Source organism: Neophocaena asiaeorientalis, unplaced genomic scaffold (assembly GCF_003031525.2).
Source record: "Neophocaena asiaeorientalis asiaeorientalis breed wild unplaced genomic scaffold, Neophocaena_asiaeorientalis_V1.1 scaffold336, whole genome shotgun sequence".
Lineage (NCBI taxonomy): Eukaryota > Metazoa > Chordata > Mammalia > Artiodactyla > Phocoenidae > Neophocaena > Neophocaena asiaeorientalis.
Window position 1 is genome coordinate 2,291,261 of NW_020174788.1, and position 24,190 is coordinate 2,315,450.

Below are 24,190 nucleotides of genomic sequence, written 5' to 3' on the forward strand. Positions count from 1 at the left end.
AAAGGAATTGGGTGTTTTTAAAGAATAATAGAACAATCTACCCCACACATTTTACACAATACATGGCAGCTGCTGACATTTTAATCAAGATAGAAACAATAATAAAGTCAAGATGCTCCGTGTTCGGGCAGAAGGGAGCCCCAACTCTGGAATTTGGGCAGATATACACACATGCCCATTCTGCTCTAAACAGCTGGAAGGTTAGCACTTCTTTCATGATGTCCTGCCTGCCCTGACAACATGGATAAAAGTGCAATTTTATACACCCCTGCCAGTTATGATTTTACCTGCTGAATGATTTTTTTTTCACATTTTAAACCCTTAAGTTAAACAATTAATCGAAAGGATATAATTTTAATTTTTAAATAAAAGCCACTTGTCTTAGATAATGTTAACAACGTGTCGAGTTGCCTCTCTCAAATTCAGACAAAAACGGGCCGGCCATTAATGGACCATCAGGTGCCTCACTGAACAAGGCTGATGGCTCTAGCTTTCGTAGATAGTCCAGTAATGATTTTGAGAGGGAGGCTTGTGAAATGTTTTGGTTATTAAGGCATTTCCCCCAATAACTTATTGGTTTAAAAAGATTAAAAATCCAGGACCACTTTTGGGGAGTATGTTGAGAGCATCAGATCTGGACTACAATTCCAATCAATGCTCACTCAAAACTCGCAGAGAAATGAACACTGATCGCAGGCATCCGATGATGGATTCTGAAAGCACCTTTTCCTTTTGCTCATACCCAGTGGTCCCTGCAAGACAGAGGGCAAGACTCACAGACTTGGAAGCTTGGCAAAGTCATGTAAGATGCCTTGTGACTGGAATGATACCCTGTATTGCAAGCTGGCCAATGTACAAACCATGCTCATCCACGAAAACAAATGGCATTTCTTTATTGTTTTTACCTGACTTAATTTTTCTCTCAAACTTATCCTTATGGATTGTTGGGGAAAAAAAGAAATCTATTCTGGCATCCTCTCTGTAATTGAAAAGTTTCAACTTTCCCATTAGGATAAATAATTAGTCCAAATTTTCCTCTCCCTCTTTCAGATATCATTATGGATATGGCAGAAGGAGGCTTATGTGACCACGTGGTGACAGGAACAGAGCAAGTTTAGATTCCGGGAGATGTTGTTTTGATCTGCATCAGGCTAGACCCCCACGACCAAGTCCTCATTGAATAGACTCTCTCTGGGCTCCAGCAGTATCCACTGAGTCGGGACTGAATGTTGTTGGTAGACCCTGAGACCTGGGCAGGTCTCCCATTCCACCAAACTGGATTGTGTTCTTTGGAGCCCTCAGCCCCCCCTGCAGGGACGCTCCCCAGGACCAGCCAGCCTGCACCATCAGTTGTCTATGTGCATTCCTCAACACACCACATGGACACTTCTACGAACTACCTTCCCTCCTCCCCCACCCCTGGAATTAACGGAGATTCCAGAGTGTTGACCCAGGTCCTCTTTTCCTCTCCTTCCAGGGGGTTGTGAAACCACCCTACAAGTTGGTTTCCTCCTAGACTCCCAAATGAAAATGTACAATGACTCTTTGCTTTTGCCTTTCCTTAAAATCTACTTAATTGGTTTCTTCCCTCCATGACCCAGAGAAGAAAGATCATCAGGACATATATTTCACCACCTGCTTTTCCTACATTTCCTGTCTTCTTCTTCCCACAATTCACCAGAGACCAGAACAGAGGAGATCTCTACTTCTTCTTCCTGTCTGAATGGGACTTCCCCTATGTCCTAGCCTCAGCTTTCCCTGTGATGTTATCTGCCATCTTATCATTCTCTGGTCTCTAATGGTAGAATCATAATGTACAGAGGAGATGCATACAGACTCATGGGTTTAATATCTTTAAGCTGTAATTTCTATTACATGTGCAAAATAAGAGCTTTTGATAAACAAGGCAAAGGGAAAGGTGGTGATAACTCAAATATGGAAGTATCACTTTTCCTCTACCTCTTGTGTTTCTCCTTATATTTACTAATAGAACCATGGTGGAAGGCACCCGGGGGGGAAAGGTTGGGGATAAGGTAGAAAAGGGAAATACAGAGATAAATTCAAACTCTAGTACTGATACTAACAGGAAAAAAAAAAAAAGAGAATAATGATGGCATGTTGGAATATAGGAGGAAGAGGAAGAAAAGGCACATACATATGTATTGACTGGGCAAGATGTAATAGTTTTGGGAATTCAAACAGGACAATATTAAAGTCAAGTGGGCCTCATTAAGCCCTAGCCTGTGGCTTTCAGATCTTATTTTTTTTTTCTCAGCAGGCACTATTAAATGTGTGAAGAGAAGAGTTGTAAGGTAGTCACTAGCATTTTTGGAAAAATGAGAAAATGGAGGCAATACAATGACATGTTAATATAGTTAAATGAGATTGTCTTGTATTCAATTATGAGACTGTCTTTTATTCTATATTATGTCTTCTTATATCCTTTCTCTTATATAAAGTGCAGTTAATAGTAGATGGAAGTACTCAATGATTTTTCCTTTTGTCTTTAATTGAGAAATAATTGTTCGTCACCATGATTTGATGGAAACTTTTTAGGGGTTAAAGAAATATTAAACTCTGGGAACTCCCATCCCATCTGAGTTCCTGTGTCCCTGTGAGAGAGAAAGCTGCTTGCCTGTCCTCCCAATAGCTAACATGTGTTGAATTAGTATTCAGTGAGCTTTTCCTCCATTCTAGGCACTGGACCTAGGAGAGCTTAAGACACTTGCCCGAGTTCACAAAGCAGACAGGCATGGGTACCAAATTCAAAGCCAGAGCAGGGTACCTTCAAAGCACAAGCTCTTGACCAACAGGGACACTGCTTCACCATTATTCTATTTTTTAAGGCCATGGAGTAAGTAACTGCTATTATTTGGTCCACTACATTTTTTTTCATTTCTCCTTTGAATCACTTCAATATTTGTGCTATATGATCAAACAATTCTAAATCTCATACATGCAAAACAAAACTAAAAAAACGTAGTCTAAGTATTTGGAGTTGGGGGTGGAAGAGAGGGAAGAAAATTACAGAACATGTCTGCAAAATGTTTAAAAGGGAGATAGTTTAAAGATTACTTCTACGATGGTACTCCCCCTTTCACCATGTACCATAGCTAAAAGCTCAATACACAGCTTCTTGCCTCTTCTCTCCCTTCCCCCACTCCCACCTGTTCTTTCTCTGTTTTTCTGTCTTTGTGTGTGTGTCTCTCTCCTTACCTGTGTGTGTACATTTTTAAAAATCAGACTGTCGATCCATTGTTTTTGGTATTGTGAATTTTGAAGAGGACAAAGAAGTGGAGGAGGATTGCCAAGCCTCCAATTAAATGAGCCCTGAAGCTCTGACAGACTATTCTTGCCACTTAAATTTATAAACCACTGAGAGCCAATAAACACTTAGCTGGCTATAGACATTTTAAAATACAAGTAAAGAATGAATAAATTCATTTTTGTCAACTTGTGGGAGGCTTGTCTAATCCCTGTTTCCCTATAAGACACACAAACTGTAAATTCCCATATTTCCAAAGGAGCCAGATTGAGTACCTACCCGGTTAAAAAAAAATTTGCAAAATGTTCAAGTGCATTATTGGGAGTAACAGATGTATCATCATTTTTCAACTTTATCATTAAAACCCTGGTAATATTATGGAGAAAAGTAAACAGTAACAAAGTAATACCTTATTTATTTGGGGCTGTAGAATGGGTTTGCTATCAGTGAATCTTTCAGTTCTGAATTGAATTACATACCGATTTCTTTTTTTAAATAAATAAATTTATTTATTTATTTATGGCTGCACTGGGTCTTCATTGCTGTGCGCGGGCTTTCTCTACTTGCGGCGAGTGGGGGTTACTCTTCGTTGTGGCGTGCGGGCTTCTCATTGTGGTGGCTTCTCTTGTTGTGGAGCACGGGCTCTAGGCGCTCGGGCTTCAGTAGTTGTGGCACGTGGGCTCAGTAGTTGTGGCTCGTGGGCTCTAGAGCGCAGGCTCAGTAGTTGTGGCGCACGGGCTTAGTTGCTCCGCGGCATGCGGGATCTTCCCAGGCCAGGGCTCGAACCTGTGTCCCCTGCATTGGCAGGCAGATTCTTAACCACTGTGCCACCAGGGAAGCCCACATACTGATTTTTGAAGCTTGTAACAATCTTTAGTCTTTTGCGACCATATTTGAAACTGCCTTCACACAGTTTTTTAAAGAACACGACTGTCATGAGGAAATTACAATCCCTCATGTTTGTCAATAACACAGTAACATTCTTGGGAGCTAGAGAAATATGTTGGGGTACTTTCCCCTACATTAAATGGCTGTAGAGAACCACACTTTTTGAATTCTGAGGTGTACTTTTGGGTTTTATCTTATTTCTTCTTGCAACTTAAATGTCACTTCCTTTGGGCAGCCTTATTTAACTCTCTTAGGTAGGTTTTGTAATTCTCTGTGTTTCCTCTGATTTGGTTCATACATCTATCCTACATTTCATTACCTTGTATTTTGAGGTTCCTTTCTGTCTTATTCTCCTTAACTATAAATTATTTGAGTACTCATTTAACTCTACATCTCAAGTATTTATCACATGCCTTGACTCTTAATAAAGTGTCAAAAAAATACTTGGTATAAACAAAATGAAAAGAATGGGAGAAAATATTTGCAAACAAAGCGACTGACAACGGATTACCCCTCCAAAATATACAAACAGCTCATACAGCTCAATATCAAAAAAACAAACCAATCAGAAAAATGGGCAGAAGATCTAAATAGATATTTCTCCAAGGGAAACATACAGATGGCCAAAAGGCACATGAAAAGATGCTCAACATCGCTAATTATTAGAGAAATGCAAATCAAAACTACAATGAGGAATCACCTCACACCAGTCAGAATGGCTGTCATCAAAATGTCTACAAACAATAAATGCTGAAAAGGCTGTGGAGAAAAGGGAACTTTCCCTGCACTGTTGGTGGGAATGTAAATTGGTAAAACCACTATGGAGAACAGTATGTAGGTTCCTCAAAAAACTAAAAATAGAACTACCATATGACCCAGCAATCCCACTCCTAGGCATATACCCAGAGAAAGCCATAGCTCAAAAAGACACATGCACCCCAAGGTTCATTGCAGCTGTATTACAATAGCCAGGACATGGAAGCAACCTAAGTCAACAGAGGAATGGATGAAGAAGATGTGGTACATATACACAATGGAATATTACTCAGCCATAGAAAAGAATGAGATAATGCCATCTGCAGCAACATGGATGGACCTAGAGATGATCATACTAAGTGAAGTCAGACAGAGAAAGACAAATATCATATGATATTACTGATATGTGGAATCTAAAAAACATGATACAAATGAACTTCCTTTCGAAACAAGACTCACAGACTTTGAAAACCAAGTTATGGTTACCAAGTTGGGGGTGGGGAATAAATTAGGAGTTTGGGATTAACATATCCACACCACTATGCATAAAATAGTTAATTAACAAGGATCTACTGTACAGCACAGGGAACTCTACTCAATGTTCTGTAATAACCTATATGGGAAAAGAATCTGAAAAAAAACACTTGGGAAACAGCTCCCTATAGACAATGAAATGGAAAATCAGGTCACCACCCTTGTTATAATTGAAGATAGAGTAAAAGCGTATCAGCACGGCTGCTGATGAAGAATTCTTTTATGAAGACCTTCTGGCTTCTTGCTTTTTTGTGGTTCCTTCCAAGCTTTTAGTGATATTTAGGGGAACACAGTTGGCTGTCTGTGTACACTGGTCCATATAACCTTCTTCGTTTCTTTTACAACTGTCGTGGCATACATCTGGGAAACACGATTTCACAGTCCATTTCCTATTCTGGTAGGATCAGAATCCTACAAGGAAACTTCACAGTTGAAAAGAATGCTTAGAGCAAGGTAGTCATTCAAAGGTAGTCTCTGTTCTTACAGAAAATACCTATGTCAAACTGAATGGCCTATTTCCAGTCCCAGATCAGGCACAGCCTGAGATCAGGGATTTTTCTCCATTTGTCTTATATAGACTTTGGGGAAAAAAAAAACAAAAACAAAAAAACAGCTGTGTGAACATTTAAAATATTCAAATTTTAAGTCATGAATTTATTCAAATCCAGTTTCTATTCAAAGTTAGTTTTTCTTATTAGAGGGATGGGGGTAGTGCCTGGTACATTTTTAAGTATAGCCTTGAATCTAGAGCCATACGTCATGATTTCAGAATTGCCCTGCAGCGGCAGTCTAGAAATACGCCTGAGTTGGGTGTTGGGCGCAGACCTTACCAACACTCCTTGTTTGTCTGGAGAGAAACAACCCTCCTTTGTGATTTTCAGCTCCACCCTGGATTATTTACAAATGTCTTAAGCAAATACGGCAAATATAGTAACTATAGTAACTAATAAGAAAAGCAGTGAACCAAAATGCTCAGAGAGGTAGCTACCATTCCTATAGCTGGGAGCTGAGATATTCCAGGAAGACACGTCAGAGGCCTAAAATTTGCTTCTCATTAACAAACAAGCAAACAGAAAACAAACAAAAAAACCCTCCAGCAGCCAAGAAAGGGGTTTGAGGAAACAAAAATTATCCCCAAAGAGGTGGTCTCTAAAATAGATGTCATTTTTCTCATGTTTGATTGATTGAGTAGCTGAGGGACATGGATGGATCCTTAAGTTTTACCTGTTTATCTGAGAAGTCAGTCTAAGTAGAAATAAGGGCAGCACAAAAAGACTTTAGTATGTAATTCGTAAGTTGGTCTTTTGTTTGCCCCTGTTCGGATTGTGTTGATGAGTAATAGCCTGAAGTGAGTCAGGAACCTAGAATGTGATGACTTAGCTTCTCCAGCCCTCTGGACCTTTTTTTTAATGGTGCTTTGTGGCAGAATCTCTGACCAAAAAAGCCTTTTTTTTTTAGATCCCATATATATGTGTTAGCATACAGTGTTTTTCTCTTTCTGACTTACTTCACTCTGTATGACAGACTCTAGGTCCATCCATCTCACTACAAATAACTCAATTTCGTTTCTTTTTATGGCTGAGTAATATTCCATTGCATATATGTGCCACATCTTCTTTATCCACTCATCTGTCGATGGACACTTAGGTTGCTTCCATGTCCTGCCTATTGTAAATGGAGCTGCAATGAACATTGTGGTACATGATCGAGTTCAGCTCCTTTTAGACATCACGTATCTTTGGGCTGATCAGCACAAATCATTCACTAGTTCTGTAAAAAACAACCCCCCTCCCCCCCAGATAAAACCCCCTGCTCCTAAAGAGGACTGCGAAAAGACAGGGAACTGGGCCACTCATTAGCCTGCTTGAAAGAGTTCTTACATCACAGCCACAAGGATTCAGTGCATTCTCAGAGAATGAGCTCTCTCAGGGACCTAAAATGCACATTTCCTTGGGTGGATTTGCTTAAAAGATTCCAGCTTTAGCACATTAATATGAAACCCAGGATCTAACTGACAGAGAGTCAGGCAACTTCTGGCCTCTGGAAGACCCGGTGAAAATGGTTATTTCAGTAACATGTAAAACGTCACAGTGTGGTATGTAATTTAAAAAATATAGCCCACTGTATACAGGATTTTGCTAAGAAAAGGTTCTCACTCCCCACCGATTATCCTCTTCCTTTTGCCCGACTTATTTCCCTATACTCATAAAGACTTACAGGCCTGGCAGGAATGCTATGGTTTTGTAATGAGGTGATATATTCTCCACTTACTGAGGACATGTTTCTGTTTAGGGAAATGCAAGCTCCAACGTGGCTGCTGCTGTTTTTGCAAAACAGAGATCTCGGGGCTGGTTGTGAAAGAGGAGGTATGACTTGTGCGATACAGGTGCGTTTGCTTACAGTTGATGTCTTTATGCAAGAGTTATTCAGGGATGTTTATGAGGATTTATGATTGGCCTTAATTAAAAGAACTGTGAGAAATGAAGAAAGCCAATATTCACTGAATTCTTCATGGCTCTAATTCCATAGTGAAAATTAAAGTTATATTTGTATCATCATACCATTTTATATGTGTTTCATTTGGAGGGCTGGGGATAGCTCTTTAGTGGCAGGAATGGTGTTTAGGCTACACCTCTGTCTATTTGTCCGTCAGTATGTCTATTGTTCTTTTTTGCTTTCCATAAGTTGTTGGTAAGTACATGGCATCGCAGAGCCCTTTTCTGCTAAAAGCAGCAGGCTTATGGATATCTGATTAACATCAGTACATGGAATACACACAGAAGGTAGCTCTAGCACTGTATCATTCCAGAAAATGGGGAGCTTGTTAGATAGAAAAAAAAAAAAAAAGTATTGTATTTACAGCTCAGCTTCTTTTAAACACCACTTTTCTTTGGGCCGATCAGCGCAAATTACCGATTAGTTCTCTAACTGGAGAGGATTTTGGTACCACAAAACACATCAGGAAATACACACTGCAAATGAATGAATCCCAAATCTCACAACTCCAAGACTGGCAACCACTTCCTCCAAACTTTCAACTTTAAGTCCTCAGAGAAAATCTTCTCTTAGTTGTAGCTTATCTTCACGTCCTTTCTAATCTCTCCCAGTTCGCACACTCATGATACTGTTACATCACAGATATTCAAAATGGATCATCAACCAGTTGCACAAAGACAGCAAAGAGCCACTTAATCAATGCAAACCATACTCAGAAGTTTACCTTAGTTCCTTGAAGGGATCTGCCCTGACATTAGGTGTCTCTATAGATTTAGGGAACACTGTGCCCTCTGCTCCTGTAAACAAAAGAAAAAAGCAAACAGAGGTTGGAGAGTTGGAGGTGTCACTGGGAGGCACAGTCAGCACAATGAATGGAGCTAAATGCAGTGAATCCTTTATACAACCCAGTACACAGGTATTCTGCCACTGGCTCTAGGGCAGGTCTCCGTGCTAGGAGAGGATTCAATCAACTCATGCAAACAGGCTTTGAAAAAACAAGGAACTCTTTTGAATGTGTTCTTGCTGAGATCAGAGTGAGGCCATGAGGCAAATTCCATGTTGGCTTAAAAAAAAAAACAAAACAAGATGCCTAGAAATGGCATGGTCTGACTCGTGTCTCTCATAAACTATTAACAGTCACCCAACTGGAAGTGTTTTGAAAACCAGCAGCTGAAGTTCTCTTACTGCAGCATGGGGCACAAATCACATAACACATACAACATCTAAGAAATGGGTTAGACGGTAGAGAATACTGTAAGACTGTAAGGTATTTGCCTAAGGACAATTAGGCCAAAGTTTTTCAGTAAATCAAGTTTTACACGATAATCTTGAAAACTTAGAACACGATGAGGGATCATTTGAAGTTCAGTGCTTCTACAATTAGAGTATTAACATTGATCCCCGACCCAGTCTAGACATTTAGCTCTTGACTTTGCTATAGGCTTTTATCTTTACAACTTGTCAACATCAGCTGAACCCCTCCAGCCGTAAAGATTGTGATTATCTAATTTGTCTGCTCCCAAAGTGTCTTCAAATCATTTAAGCCTCAGTTTATCACAGACAATTGCACTGGATATTTGTTTTTCAATTAAACTTAGCCAGGCATTATCCTGAAGTAAAGGTGTTTATTTTTATATGCTCAGTGTGCTTCTTTGATGCTGTAAGAAGGGATGGAATAATATCTTGCATTCATGTGTGAATTTTTAGAATCCTCCTGCATTGGTATAATGTCTAGAAATCCTCTACTAACCACTGTTATTCCAAATCCAGGTTTATCCCGACATACTAATGACTCTAGGAAAATGAAGTGATTTTTTCTGTAGCAACTATGGAAATATTTAACCTTTCTGATATGAGTAATAGGCCACTGTAAGTAAAATCAGAATTCTTTTTCTGCCTTAACATAATATATGGTCACTAAAAGAATATTCTGGTGAATAATAACTATTATTCTCAGCTAACATTTTTGAGTGACTACCACATTGCTGGATACCATCATAGATATATCTCATTTATTCCCTGCAACAACCCCATAAAACTGACAGTTCCAGTTGGCACAGAGACACTCCACGTGGGGACCTTTAAGATCATTTTCTGCCCGTAGACACTTTTACTTTCCAAGATCCCAAATCACATCATTTCAAAATGTACCCAGAGCCCCGTTAAATACAGTTTTTGGTGTAAATTTCATAAGAATGTTCACTGTTTTACTAAGTATATATTATTTATTTTGCTCTAGTGATTGACACTTTACTGTGTTCTTGATAACTGTGATGCTTAATTGTACATGTCAACTTGACAGGATCAGAAGGTGCCCAGATATCTGGCTAAACATTATTTCTGGATGTGTCTGTGAGGGTGATTCCAGATGAGATTAGCATTTGAATAGGTGCGCTGAATAAAGCAGTTTGCTCTCTCCAATGTAAGTGGGCATCACCCTATCAGATGAGGGCCTGAATACAACAAAAAAGTGGAGGAAGGAAGTATTCCGCCCTTCCTGCCTCACCCTGTGAGCTGGGACATTGATCTTTTCCTGCTGTCCATGGTCCTGGTTCTCAGGCCTGCAGACCTAGACTGGAATCAACACCATTGACTCCCCTTGTTTTTAGGCATTTGGACTCAGACTAACTTACACCACTGGCCTTCCTAAGTCCCCATTTCACAGACAGCTGAGTGTGGGATTTCTCAGCCTCTATAATTGCGTGAGCCAATTTCTTACGATAAATCTCTTTCTCTGTATAGACCTTGTTGGTTCGGTTTCTCTGGAGAACTCTGACTAATACAGTAACTGAGTAAGAATGGAGTGGATTACAAATTATAATGTAGTTTTTGTTACATATGTACTACATTTGGTTTTGCAGAATATCCACTTTCCCCTCTCCAACATTTTTGGGATCCTTTGAGGAGCACCTAGGTCAAAGGCACTGTGGAGGCTGCCAAGTGGATAAAACAGGCTTGCCGAAGTCACAGGACAGGGACTGACACATCGGAAGGTGGCTCTAAGCTGTGTGAAACCCAAGACCATGCCCTCAGCCATCTCCCAGTGCCATCTTGTCTGTCACTGAGCAACTCCCATCTGCAGCTACTGTAGTTAACAGGGACTTCTCTTTGACATTCTTAGAGATGCTTAGTTCTTAGCCACTTGAGCTCTATTTAAAAATATCTATAGCTACATATTTAAAGGAACAATTATATATCTCAATAAGGAGAGGAGAGTTATTTCTGTTTATTTACATTGTCTCTACTCTCTAGTGTCAGCTCAGATTTCCTCTTCCTCTACCGAGAATTCCATGAAAGCTGCAACAGAAAGAGCATTACCTCTTTCCAAATCAGCCGTAATTGTTTGACTCACCCAAATGACAATGAGTATTGCCCATGGACAGCTTTCATTATTTGAATTGTTTCTAGAATGCTGTAACACTTAATGTTTCACCTCTTTCTCACGCCCACTCTTTCCATCATTTTGTAAGATCTCTGAAGTCGAAGAAGATCTGTTTTGCAACTCTGGTGACTGTACCAAGTAGGTGCACACAGTAGGACATAGATTATACTTATTCAGAACAGTTGTCCAAAAATGAGGAATGACCGGCTCTTATGAAAAATGAACCTCAAAAGCTCGGGCCATTTTCTTTATCCCATCCAAACTCTGTACTGAGCCTGTTTCTTTATTTGTCAGATACAATGAGAAAACTTCATCTGCTACTTTACTTCTTACTTCTGGCTATACTAGGCTCAAGAGGGAACTGCTCTACTGCAGCTGGGGGCGCTGAGCTCTGCCACCCTTTGAAAGCAAGGCCAAGGGGGAAAAAGGGTGACAATAAAGTCATCCAGCACATTACAGACGCTCACTATCTGTGTTTGTGGAAAGAACATGGTCTCCTTTGAACACCTGAGCTCGGATCCTCAGCTCTCTGACCTGCAAGCGCGTTTGCTGTGCTCCTGGTAGGAGTGCGTCTTGCTCTCTGTCCTGTCCTCGTTGTCTAGCACAGCGCAGGCACTCAACAAATACTTGTAAGATGACTACGTACACTCATTAGGCACTGAGCACACACTATTTGGGATTTACCTCGCAGACATTCATCTTATCTCTTCAACTAGATCGTAAGCTCTGTGTGGGCAGGGGCAAGGTCTTATATAGAATATAACCAGATTCGACTTTAGGTTCCCAAGACTCGTCCTGGACTCAATTCAACTAGTACTACCACTTCTATGGGAGCACTAATTTACTGCTATAAAATTCCTCATACCTCACATATTAAATGAATGTCTAAAATCACACCCCGGTGCATTTTAACTACACCACTAAAATAGAGGAGTATGCTTATAAAGGAATGCTATTGGGGCTGAAGAGAAATATCTCTTTAAAGTAGAATAAGATCAGAAGGCTTGTGTCCTCTTCCCCAGACCAAGGAACCTGCTTAACCTACAGATAAGAGAACTCGGGCTAAAGACGTGTGGGGCTCATGGTCCTATGGCCAGCGGGCACTAGAGCTGAGATTCACATCCGGGCATCTGACTAAAGAACCCACATTTAGACCCAGCACCCTAGTGCCTTGTTTTCTCAGTGCCAGGCCAAAGTGGCACTCATTAAATGACAAGCAAGCAAAATCCAGAGGGGATGGGCTCTGACAGGTGGAGGAGATGGGTAACTGACAGGCTCTGGTTGTGGATGAAAGTGAAGGGCAAGACACTCATGCTCCTTTAGCTTCCATCGTCCAACCAGATGCCCTTTGATTGTTTTTTTTGCTGGACTTCGGCCACAGGGGTCCACATGTCCCATACATACTGGAGGACAGACTCATGCATGTGCCTTCTCAGGGGAACTTATCAAAATCACTCAGTAGCTGAGTGACCTTGGGCATGAATCTCTCTGACACTCAGTTTCCTTCTCTGAAAAGAAGAGATATGAGTAGTACCCTCATCTCCCAGGCATTTTGAAGACTAAATGAGATCTCTGGTACATAGCAATCATCAAATGACAATTAATAAAATACTACTACTAGTACTAAAATGTTCATGAACCCTATTCTTTCTTCCTCTTATTTGGGTCCTCTATGACTCTTAAAAAATAACATTTTAAAAGCACTTACTACAAAGTAGAAACTATTGAAACTGTCTTCATTTGATCATGAAAATAACCCTGTGAGGGAGGGACTATTAATTTCTGTTATTACGGTTGTGGAGTATGAGATTCAGAGAAGTCAAGAAACTTTTCTATGGTCACACAGTGAAGAGGGGGAGCCAGGGTTTGAACTCTAGCATTTCAGCTCTGAAACTGATGCCCTTGACCCTACTCTAGACCCTCATTCAGCAGATTAAGTAACTCTCTACTTGTTGATCTTTTTATGAAATATGAACAAATACCCATGTTTATAGCCTCAGGTAACAGGTGCTAAATCCCCTATCACTCCTCTTCTAAAAACTATTCCCATATACAATGAAATGAGATATTAATACATTTCAAAAAGACCATTTCTTTCCAAGTCCTAACAGATTTCTGATTTCCACACCATTTTTCACTTTCCCAAAAGCTGCAGAGTGGACAATCATTCATCAGGATGAATTCCCCCATCCCATCCTCTATCCATTCTTAGATAATAAATTATTCTCAATTTTATTATTTCAAAAAGGTTTCTATTAAAGCCATGCCTACTGATTCCTTCTTTTAACACAATATAATTTACTGGCAATAAATGTTCATAAACAGTTTGTGTGAAAAAATCCATAAAGCCATTTCAGCTTTAAGTTCCATTTAATGTCCCTCAAAAATGATTTCATCAATGTGTTTCCATTAGCTGGTTCTCTGCCCAGTAACTTAATTCCACACAATCAATCAGGAACTTATAAAACATGTGACAGGATCTCTCTAAAGTGTTTTGAATCATCATAAAGATCAGCTCAATGGCTCTTTTTCCCGACTAGCACAGGTAGGAAGTAAACGCGTCAAAAAATCTCTAATGCACTTTGTTGCCATAGTAATAAAAAAGCCAGTTTCTCCTCTCTAGAAAGTATGCTCAAGTTCAGAGGTCAGTTTGGTCATGCTTTTCCCTCAGAGTGTCCTGGATGTCAAGAGCCCTGAAATCTAGTCATATCTCTGTGATGTTGGGCAAATCACATAACTCTCTCTGGCCCTTGACTTCCTTCACTGTAAAATGAGGGATGGGATGAGAAGTGTCAGAGCTAAAGTGTTTTCTCCCCAGATTTAAAATTTCATAAGGTAACAATCTAATCTAAACAGAAGATTATCTTTAGCCACCTCCAATCCCTGCCAGGAAAACAGAGCAACCCTGGGATATCAAAGGAAAATGTTAAAAATGTTCTCAGTGTTTAAGGAAGAAGCAAATTAAAGCAGACAGACGTTTGTCCAATTCAAACTACAATTAATTGGTAGAAATAATCACCAGAAAATAAACCTCATAAGCGATAAAATGGTGAAGAACAAAATTTACTGTAGATGAGAATAACTAAAAAAAACCAAAAACCTGGTTTGTAACTCTTTATGATCTGGGGAAATTCAATTTTATAAAAATAAGAAACATTAAAGTGCCTAAATCTGTACCTGTTGAAAATAGCCATGGACTAAATACTGGAAGAAAAATTTAGATATGCAAATTATGATACAGGAAAATTGGACTCCAGAGAAACATAAGACACAAAAGAAAAAATTACCATGATAGAAGTTATAATTAGTAACACTGGAGTTTAAGAAATTTATGATAAATCAAATCTTTTTTGTACACAGAAAAGAACTACTCTTACAGACACTAATTTCAAGAAAAGCTTTTAAAAAGGGCAGACATGGTTTAAGACTACTGTTTAGAAAACTGATGAAGGAATTAAACTAGCTGAATGGAGTTTGCTCTGGTAAATTATTTCTAGACATACATTCATTAACATGGGCATAATTATGATTAATGCTTTTGTATAAATGAAAATAGACTAAAAATCATCTTTGGGTTAAAACCATGGAGCTAAAATGTTTAATAGGTTCCATATGTGAGTTAAAATATCTGATGACCATTGTTTGAAGTCAACGTTCTAAGTTTTCCAATTCTTGTTCCTTGGGTAGATATATCCTGAATGACAGTCCTTAATAACAACCATATTTTATTTGATAAGATAAGGTTCTATTTTCATACCAATATTAGATTATAAAACAGAGAAAGGATGTCAATCTAAAAAATGGTGATAAGAAAATGGGAGAAGGAAGCACATGGAAGCAACCTAAGTGCCCATCGACAGATGAATGGATAAAGAAGATGTGGCACATACATACAATGGAATATTACTCAGCCATAAAAAGGAACGAAATTGAGTTATTTGTAGTGAGGTGGATGGACCTAGGGTCTGTCATACATAGTGAAGTAAGTCAGAAAGAGAAAAACAAATACCGTATGCTAACACATATATATGGAATCTAAAAAAAAAAAAAACTGGTTCTGAAGAACCTAGGGGCAGGACAGGAATAAAGATGCAAATGTACAGAATGGACTTGAGGACACGGGGAGGGGGAAGGGTAAGCTGGGACGAAGTGAGAGAGTGGCATGGACATATATACACTACCAAACGTAAAACAGATAGCTAGTGGGAAGCAGCCGCGTAGCACAGGGAGATCAGCTCGGTGCTTTGTGACCAGCTGGCAGGGTGGGATAGGGAGGGTGGGAGGGAGACACAAGAGGGAGGGGATATGGGGATATATGTATACGTATAGCTGATTCACTTTGTTATACAGAAGAAACTAACACAACAATGTAAAGCAAATATACTTCAATAAAGATGTTAAAGAAAAGAAAATGGGAGAAGGAATGATTCAATTTCCTGAAATATCAGAGAACTGGGAAACCAAAGACCTGATTTTTTGTGCTGATTTTGCATAAGCTTATAGCTGACTGCTGGCCATTTGCCCTTAGGTCTTATTTCCCCATTTGTTGTACAAAGCGGGGTTGGGGATTAGATGGTCCATGAGGCCACCTCCAGCCCTAATGTTTTCGGAACCTCCAGATAACCTGGTTGGATGAACCCAACGGACCAGGAGAGGAGCACGGTAGGTTTGATAAACCCAAAGTTAAATGTGTTTAACAAATACGTATTGAGCAGCGGACTGTAGAGGTGAACCAGAGAGACATGGAGCTTATAGACCAGTAGAATGTAGTACTCTCCAGTAGGGTACACTGGCTAGTTCAAAGAATCAGTAATGAAATAAACTCAGAAATAACATACAATAGTGACAAATGGTGATACAGACTTGAAAGGAAAATCAAACATATCTTTGAAAGTATAATACTTGGGGTCATAGATTGGTCTGTCAGGTATGTTTCCCTGAAAAAGTGAAGTTTTCCTGATATTTGTTAAGTGATTAGGAACAACCTAGTTAAGGGGGGGGGAAGGAACGGTAGAAGAGATTATGCAAAGGTGGCAGGGTTGGGAAGCTGAGGTCAATAAAGAAGATTGGTGTGGCCAGACCATATTTAGCAAGGGTGAGCATTGTGGGATGAGACTGGAGAGGTGGGTTGGCCCAGGTAATGCAGAGCCAAGGTGAAGGTTTTTTTTCTTTTGGCCGTGCCACACGGCGTGCGGGATCTTAGTTCCCTCACCAGGGATCAAACCCACGCCCCCCTGCAGTGGAAGAACGGAGTCTTACCCACCGGACTGCCAGGGAAGTCCCACAGTGAGGGTATTAAGCAGACCCGAGCAAACTGGCATTTTTCAAAGATTACTGTGGCGGCATGTTACGGTCTGCATATTTGTGTCCCCCTAAAAGTCACATGCTCCAACTGTAACCTTCACCAGAAGTAAACCATGCTGGTGCCCTGATCTCACACCTCCCAGTCTCCAGAATAGTGAGAAATAAATGTCTGCTGTTTAAGCTACCCAGTCTGTGGTATCTGTTACAGCAGCCTGAGCTGTCTCAGACACTGCATTGTGGAAAAGACACTTGAAGAGGGCAAAGATAAGTGAGGCGAAGCAGAGGAGACATGATGACAGCTTGGACTAAAGAACTGGCAGCCAGGACGGAGAAGTGCAGGTGGGTTAGGAAATATGTTAAGAGGAAAACCAATGGGATCTAGTGATATGCTGGACAAGAGGGAGACAGAGAATGACCACAGGGCCCATGGGAAGATCTGAAATTGGGGTCAAAGCCAAGTGATTAATACCCAAAGCTAGCTGTGCCCATGGCAACCTTACGTTTCTCCAATAAAATCTAGCTTCTTTGATATTTGATATTTGAATTTCAATTGAAATTGCCTTTACTCAATACAAGAAGCCGCTATGAATCCAGCTCTGTTTTTCCTGTGAAGGTACAGGCAACATGACAAAGAAGAAAGTTTTAATTCTCTCAGTGTTTACAAGCATTTTTAAAAAAACACTATGAATAATGTAATAATTCTATGAATAATGAACATTGTCTTCTGTGAAAGATAATTTTCAGCTGAACACAGCTCATATGCTAGAAATGATTAAGCTTAGTGAGGAAGGCAAGTCAAAAGCCAACAAGACAGGCTGAAAGCTGGGCCTCTTGTGTCAAACTGTTAGCCAAGTTGTGAATGCAAGGGAAAAATTATTGAAGGAAATTAAAAATGGTACTCTAGTGAACACGCGAATGATAAGAAAGTTAAACAGACTTATTGGTGATATGGAGAAAGTTCTAGTGTTCTGGAGAGAAGACCGAAGCAGTCCCAACGTTCCCTTAAACCAAAGACTAATCCAGAGCAATCCTCTTCAATTCTATGAAGGCTGAGAGAGGTGACGAAGTTGGAGAAGAAAAGCTTGAAGCTAGCAGAGGTTGGTTCATGAGGTTTAAGGAAAGAAGGTTTAAGGAAAGAGGTTTAAGGAAAGAAGCCGTCTCCACAACACAGAAGTGCAAGGTGGAGCAGCAAGTGCTGATGTAGAAACTGCAGCAAGTTATCTAGAAGATCTAGCTGAGGTCATTCACGAAGATGGCTACATTAGACGACAGATTTTCAGTGTAAATGAAACAGGCCTTATATTGGAAGATGCCATCTAGGACTTTCACAGCTAGAGAGTAGTCAACACCTGACTTCAAAGCTTAAAGGACAGGCTGACTCTCTTAGGGGTTAATGCAGCTGGTGACTTTAAGCTGAAGCCAATGCTCATTTCCCATTCTTAAAATTTTAGAGCCCTTAAGAATTTTGCTAAATCTACTCTGCCTGTGTTCTACAAAAGGAACAACAAAGCCTGGATGACAGCACATCTGTTTACAACATGGTGTACTGAATATTTTAAGTTCACTGGTGAGACTTACTCCTTTCAAAATATTACTGCTTATTGACAATGCACCTGGTCACCCAAGAGCTCTGATGAAGATGTACAATGAGATTTATCTTGTTTTCATGGCTGCTAACACAACATCCCTTCTGTGGCCCCTGGAACAAGGATTAATTTTGACTTTCAAGTCTTACCACTTAAGAAATACATTTCATAAGACTATAGCTGCCATAGACGGTGATTCCTCTGATGGATCTGAGCAAAGAAAATTGAAAACCTCTGGAAAGAGTTTACCATTCTAGATGCCATTAAGAACATTCATGGTTCACGGGAAGAGGTCAAAATATCAGTATTAACAGGAATTTGGAAGAAGTTGATTCTAACTCTCACGGATGAAGGGTTCAAGACTTCAGTGGAGGGAGTCACTGCAGATGTAGAGGAAATATCAAGAGAACCAGAATTAGAAGTGGAGCTGGAAGACGTGACTGAATTGCTGCAATCTCATGATAAAACTTTAATGGATGAGGAGTTGCTTCTTATGGATGAGCAAAGAAAGTGGTTTCTTGAGATGGGATCTGCTCCTGGCGAAGATGCTGTGGAGATGGTTAAAATGGCAACAGAGGATTTAGAATATTACATAAACTTAGGTGATAAAGCAGCGGCAGGATTTTAGAGGACTGACCCCAATTTTGAAAGAGTTCTACTGTGGATAATATGCTATCAAACAGCACTGCACGCTACAGAGAAATCCTTCGTGAAAGGAAGAGTCCATTGGTGAGGCAAACTTCATTGTTGTCTTATTTTAAGAAATTGCCTCAGCCACGCCAGCCTTCAGCCACCACCACCCCGATGAGTCAGAGGGTCTTGCCTCAATGTTGATGGCTACTATCAGCGAAAAGATTATGACTCAGGGAAGGCTCAGATGATGGTCAGCATTTTTTTTTAGCAATAAAGTATTATTTAAATTTAGGTAAGTATACTGTTTTTTGTTGACATAGTAATGCTATTGCACACTTAATACACTACAGTATCCTGTAAACATAACCTTTATATGCACTGGGAAAGAAAAAAATTCGTGTGACTTGCTTTATAGCAAGATTCGCTTTATTGTGGTGGTTTGGAACTGAACCCATACTACCTCCAAGGTGTGCCAGTACACTCTGCAGAACGCATTATAGGAGGTCAAGAGCAAACGCATAGAAATCAGTTAGAAGACTATTTCAGTAGGTCACGTGAGAAATGATGATGGCCTAGAGTAAAGAACTTACGGTGAAAAAAATGGGAAGGATGAACTTGAGAGTGATCGAGGTGGTAGGATTATTAGAAGAACTTAGTGATATGAGGGGTGGATGAGTAAGAGACGTCCAGGTTTTGGTTGCGGGGGGGGACAAGTTTAATTTCGGCTCTGTTGAATTTAAGGTATCTATGGAGTTCCCAGATTAAGATGCTTATGGAGGCAACTGGATGTACAGGTATATTGCTCAAGGTAGAGTTCTAAACCACTGGTATATAAACTTAAAATCACTGGGATACAGATGATCATCGAAACCAAGAGAATATGTGAAATTATCCAAGAAATGGTTACAGTGATGTCAACAGACAGCCAAGGTCAGAATTTTAAGGGATTCCAACATTTCAAGTTTGGGTATGGGAGGATGAGACATCAAAGGAAACTGAAAAGAAGAGGCTAGAGGGACAGAAAGAAGACCAGAAATGGTGTAACATAGGAAGTCAGGAGTGACAAGTATTCCAAGAAGGTGGGAGGAGTTACGTACGTACTTAATTGGTACTTAGAGTTAAGAAGAGGAATTTAAATGTCCATGGAATCTAGTAACATGGGGGTCATTTACATCATAAGAGCCATTCTATGAAGAGCTGGAGGTGGACTCGTGGGCAGAGGAGAAAGTGGGATGTGGAGAAATGGTTACAGCAAGAGTTCCCACTTGGTGACGAGAGAAGTATAGTTAAGACACCTGAGTATTAGATATTGGATATTAGATATTGAAGACCCAGCTATGGTTAGTAACCAAAATTGATAGGGGTACCAGTCTGCTCAATGGCAGATCTATCTATCTATCTATCTATCTATTATTATGTATTAGAAAAGATGATGTCGATGACAATGATAGAAGGCCAGAATGACAAAAAAAAAAATCTTTGAATAATTTGAATCTTAACAATGGAGAAGAAGAAAATAAGACGTGTTTCCTTTCAAGTATTCTAACAGTGTAACTGAACCGACCATACCATCAAGGCGCACACTTTAAATAATTGTGTAGAATGTGAAACCGCAGCGCAATTTAAGATTCATGTACAGAAATATTCTGGCAAGATATGAAAAGACAAGTAGTTTAATTAAACAAACTCTACTCTAGAAACCAACAGACCAGAGCTCATGCCTGGTGTATCATTAAGCCAAAACTGGAAAAAATAAAAGGGAGCAGCCAAGCGGCAAGCAACCTCATTTCAGTTTCTTATGACTACATTATTTTTGATAGTAAATAAAACCACACAATAAAACAAATAATCTCAACTCACTGGTTTTGTATTACATTGAGGGAACACCAGAATAAGGCAACCTCTGAGTTAGGACAGTACATGGACAACAGAGCATCAGCCACAGGCTGAGAAGCCTTCTTGATGTGAAATGCAGAGCTGGGCATGAGAGGGACTCCTTGGCTCTCAGAAACGAGGTACTGTGTGTCCCATGAATGGGATGAATGTGGCACTCCACTCACAGTCACCTCCAGGTCTCTGTGGGACCGGTAGCCACAATCAGGCCAACAGTGAGGGGAGAAAGGGAGAGAACGGATATGAACTGTGTGACCAAGTGAAGGAAAGCCTGCCCTTCCACTTGGAAATAAGGGTAAGAAGGGAGACTTGAACACACTGCTTCCTCTGTCCAGATCTCAGTTCTCAATTGCCTCTCACAGTGTGAGACCAATCACGACTCAGAGAGTCAATGGATGCCTGTGAGACCTAAGAAAACAACATGTACATGATTTTAAGGGTTTCCTGGTCATTGAAAAAGAAGTAGAACACTTTGTTCCTGTTGCCAAGTGGGTTGGGGGTGATGCTTTCCTATGAAGAAGGGAATGAAACATTAACTGAGGACGATGAAGAAACACTGTCTAAAAAATAATTGGAGAAACAGAGTCATTTTCAGGTGATGGAGAGGATAAGGACTTGAAAAGCAAAACCAGGAAGTTGAAATCTTTTTTTTTTTTTTTTTTTTTTTTGGGTAAGACCGGGGCACGAACCCGTGTCCCCTGCATCGGCAGGCGGACTCTCAACCACTGCGCCACCAGGGAAGCCCAGGAAGTTGAAATCTTAATGAAAGTGCTGAACATCTGAAAGCATTAAAACACTAGACTGATTAAACTTCAGAATACAATCTTACTATGAAAGCAAGCCTCAAAATGGACACACTATACAGGTGACTCTCATGGTAATTTTGACCATGTGACTTTAACCCATCCACTGACTTTATCACTACTATGGCCAGCGTGTTACTTTATCAACACCCATTTTCCCCTGCCAACAAAATACCAGTATTTCATGGAAGCAAAATGCCCAGCTAAATAATCACTTTCCCAGACTCCCTTGAAGCTAGGGGTGGCCATGACACGATTTTGTCTAATGAGATGTAGTAGAAGTCTACTAGGGTGGGGTGTTGGGCAAGCTTTGACTGTCCTAGTAGGAAAGTACAGATGCAGCTGGTTCCACTCTTCTTTCTACCTGAATATCAACATCATATCTGGAATTGTAAGAGCCATCTCCCTCCCATGAGACGAAGACCAATAGAATTTCAGATATGTTGCCCCAGACCACTAAGCCACCAGCAACTGTCAAGTCCCTACTTATTATTTGTTTGAGAATCCTTACGAGAATCCTGTTACTCACCCCTAAGGTTCAATACTATTTTACCCAAGACCGATGAGGGAGAAGCAAACTGACCCTTTGAGAGGGTCAGACTCTTCACCTAGATCTTTTTTTGCTATAAACCAAAGGACCAGAAGTTGGAAACCACTGTTACTGTACCTTCATACCATACTGAAGTATCTTTTCACGGATTGCTGGGTGGGGTTGCATTCTCCCACTCCCTCGCCTTCACTCATGATGTTCTCAGCCAGGAAGTACTTTGTTTTCCTTTTCAGTGTATCACACCCTTAGACCCAGCTCAAATGCCATCTCCACGATGAAGCTTTCCCTGGTCCTCTCTTAGTTAACACTAATTGCTCCTTCTTTTGTGCTTCCATAATGCACACCTAATATCTGGGGTGAGCGCTCATTTCCCTCTATCTTGTGAGATGGTTCATTGAGTGTGCTTTGCCCTCATTCTGATGTCAGCTACTTAAAGTCAAGAACAATGTCCAGAGAGTCTTTGGCTTTTCTAGATAAGTGGCTACAGAAAATTTAAAGGTTTCGAATTTAATTTCACTTAAGCAGGAAAAGCTGCAGAATGAAAAAGAAGCTTTTGGAGGAAAGATGGATGAGCTAGTTAGTATCAGCTATACTATACTGTGATAGCCTTACAGTTTTTTGTCCAGCAAAGGAAATGGCTACATGGTCTCAGTGGGGCAGGCTGCTACTAGCTCTTCTTTCTATTGGCTCTCTCTCGTAACCTCTCCAATTTACTGCATTCAGTGCAACTTCCCAGAGCCCACCTGTGGCAGGTTTCTTGTCTGGTTTACACCCTGTAATGAGCTCCCATTTCCTACAACAGGAAGCCCAACTTTTTAACATGACGTGATCAGGCTTAACCCCCCTCTTTAGCTTTGTCTGAGGCTTGATAATTTTTTTAAAGTATTGATTTATGTTTGCTATCCCCATATTTTTGTCTTCCCTACATTTCAAGCACATAGCCAGGCCCTTTGCACAGCTTTGTTGTTTGTTTGCACAAAGTAAAATGTCCTCTTTATGGTATACAGTTTCATGAGTTTCGACAAATATATAGAGTCCTGTATCTACCACCATCTGCAAATACAGCACAATCTCCTCACTCTAAATCCCTCTGGGCTCCCTTTTTGGAGGCAATCTCTCTCTCAAGCCATAATGCCTGGCTCTCACTGTTCTTGGGCCCTGTAGTGGTACCTTTTTTAGGATGTCATATTAACGGAATTATTCAGTAGAGAGTTTGGGGTTTGGCTTTAACTTAGCAAAATTAATTTGAGTTTCATTTTGGAAGGTTTTCAGTGGGTCAAAGGCAGAGCTGCCTTAAGTCAGCAGCTATTCCTGCCTTTTGCATAGGCCTAAACTTAGTAAGAGTGTGCTGGCTCTCCTACAGTGGGGGGGGGAAAGAGAGGAGTGCCTTCGAAGGAAGCCAAGGCGGGGAGGCAGATTTTGCCCCTGATTTATAAGAATTGAGAGATCTAAGGTCCTTTGAAGGCCAGAGTCACCCCTAGGGAGATGGCACACTCTCAGAAGGGACAGCGGGGTCACGTCCCTTGAAGGCAGGACCCCCTGCACAGGGGCCCAGAGCCTCAGCAAAGATTCCTCGACTTTCTCTATGGCATGAAAGTTGAGAGTCGACATACTTTCAATGACTACACAGGAAAATGAAAATATCAGAGGTGAGCTTAATGGACCAAGGATTAGTAGGCTTGCCCATATTTTCTTGATACCATATATGCTTCTTCAACTCCTAAGCAACCCAGTAATGACAGAGATGGAATTTCCTACCAGACTATTGCAGGAGTTCAGAGTCATGTTTAGAGAAGAAAAGTCCTATCAGGAGCTGACATCTATTAAGTGCTTACTCTTTGCCAGGCACTTTTCCAAGCACTTCACTTGGACTGACTCATTTAACTCTCACTGTACCCCTATGAGGTACACGATATCACCTCCCTATTTTTAGATGACAAAACTGAAGTGCAGAAAGGGTTCGCAGAGGGTGAGTGTGGGGACCAGAATCTGAATTCAGACAAACATGGGCAGAGCCCATGTTAACTCCTTGCTGAACCTGTTATGCCTTCCATCATGAGTTTGGTAATTAAGAGTCATACTCCCCAGATCTCCCCCTCC

General features: G+C 40.5%; 1 protein-coding gene across 1 annotated transcript in view; it reads right to left on the bottom strand.

The window, feature by feature from the left end:
* SGCD (sarcoglycan delta) overlaps positions 1-24,190 on the bottom strand; it is a 405,485-nt gene that overhangs the window by 91,013 nt on the left and 290,282 nt on the right. Inside the window, exon 6 of the mRNA XM_024760147.1 lies at positions 8,664-8,736. Within this exon, the coding sequence (XP_024615915.1) occupies positions 8,664-8,736 (73 nt within the window). The remainder of the gene's footprint in view (positions 1-8,663; positions 8,737-24,190) is intronic.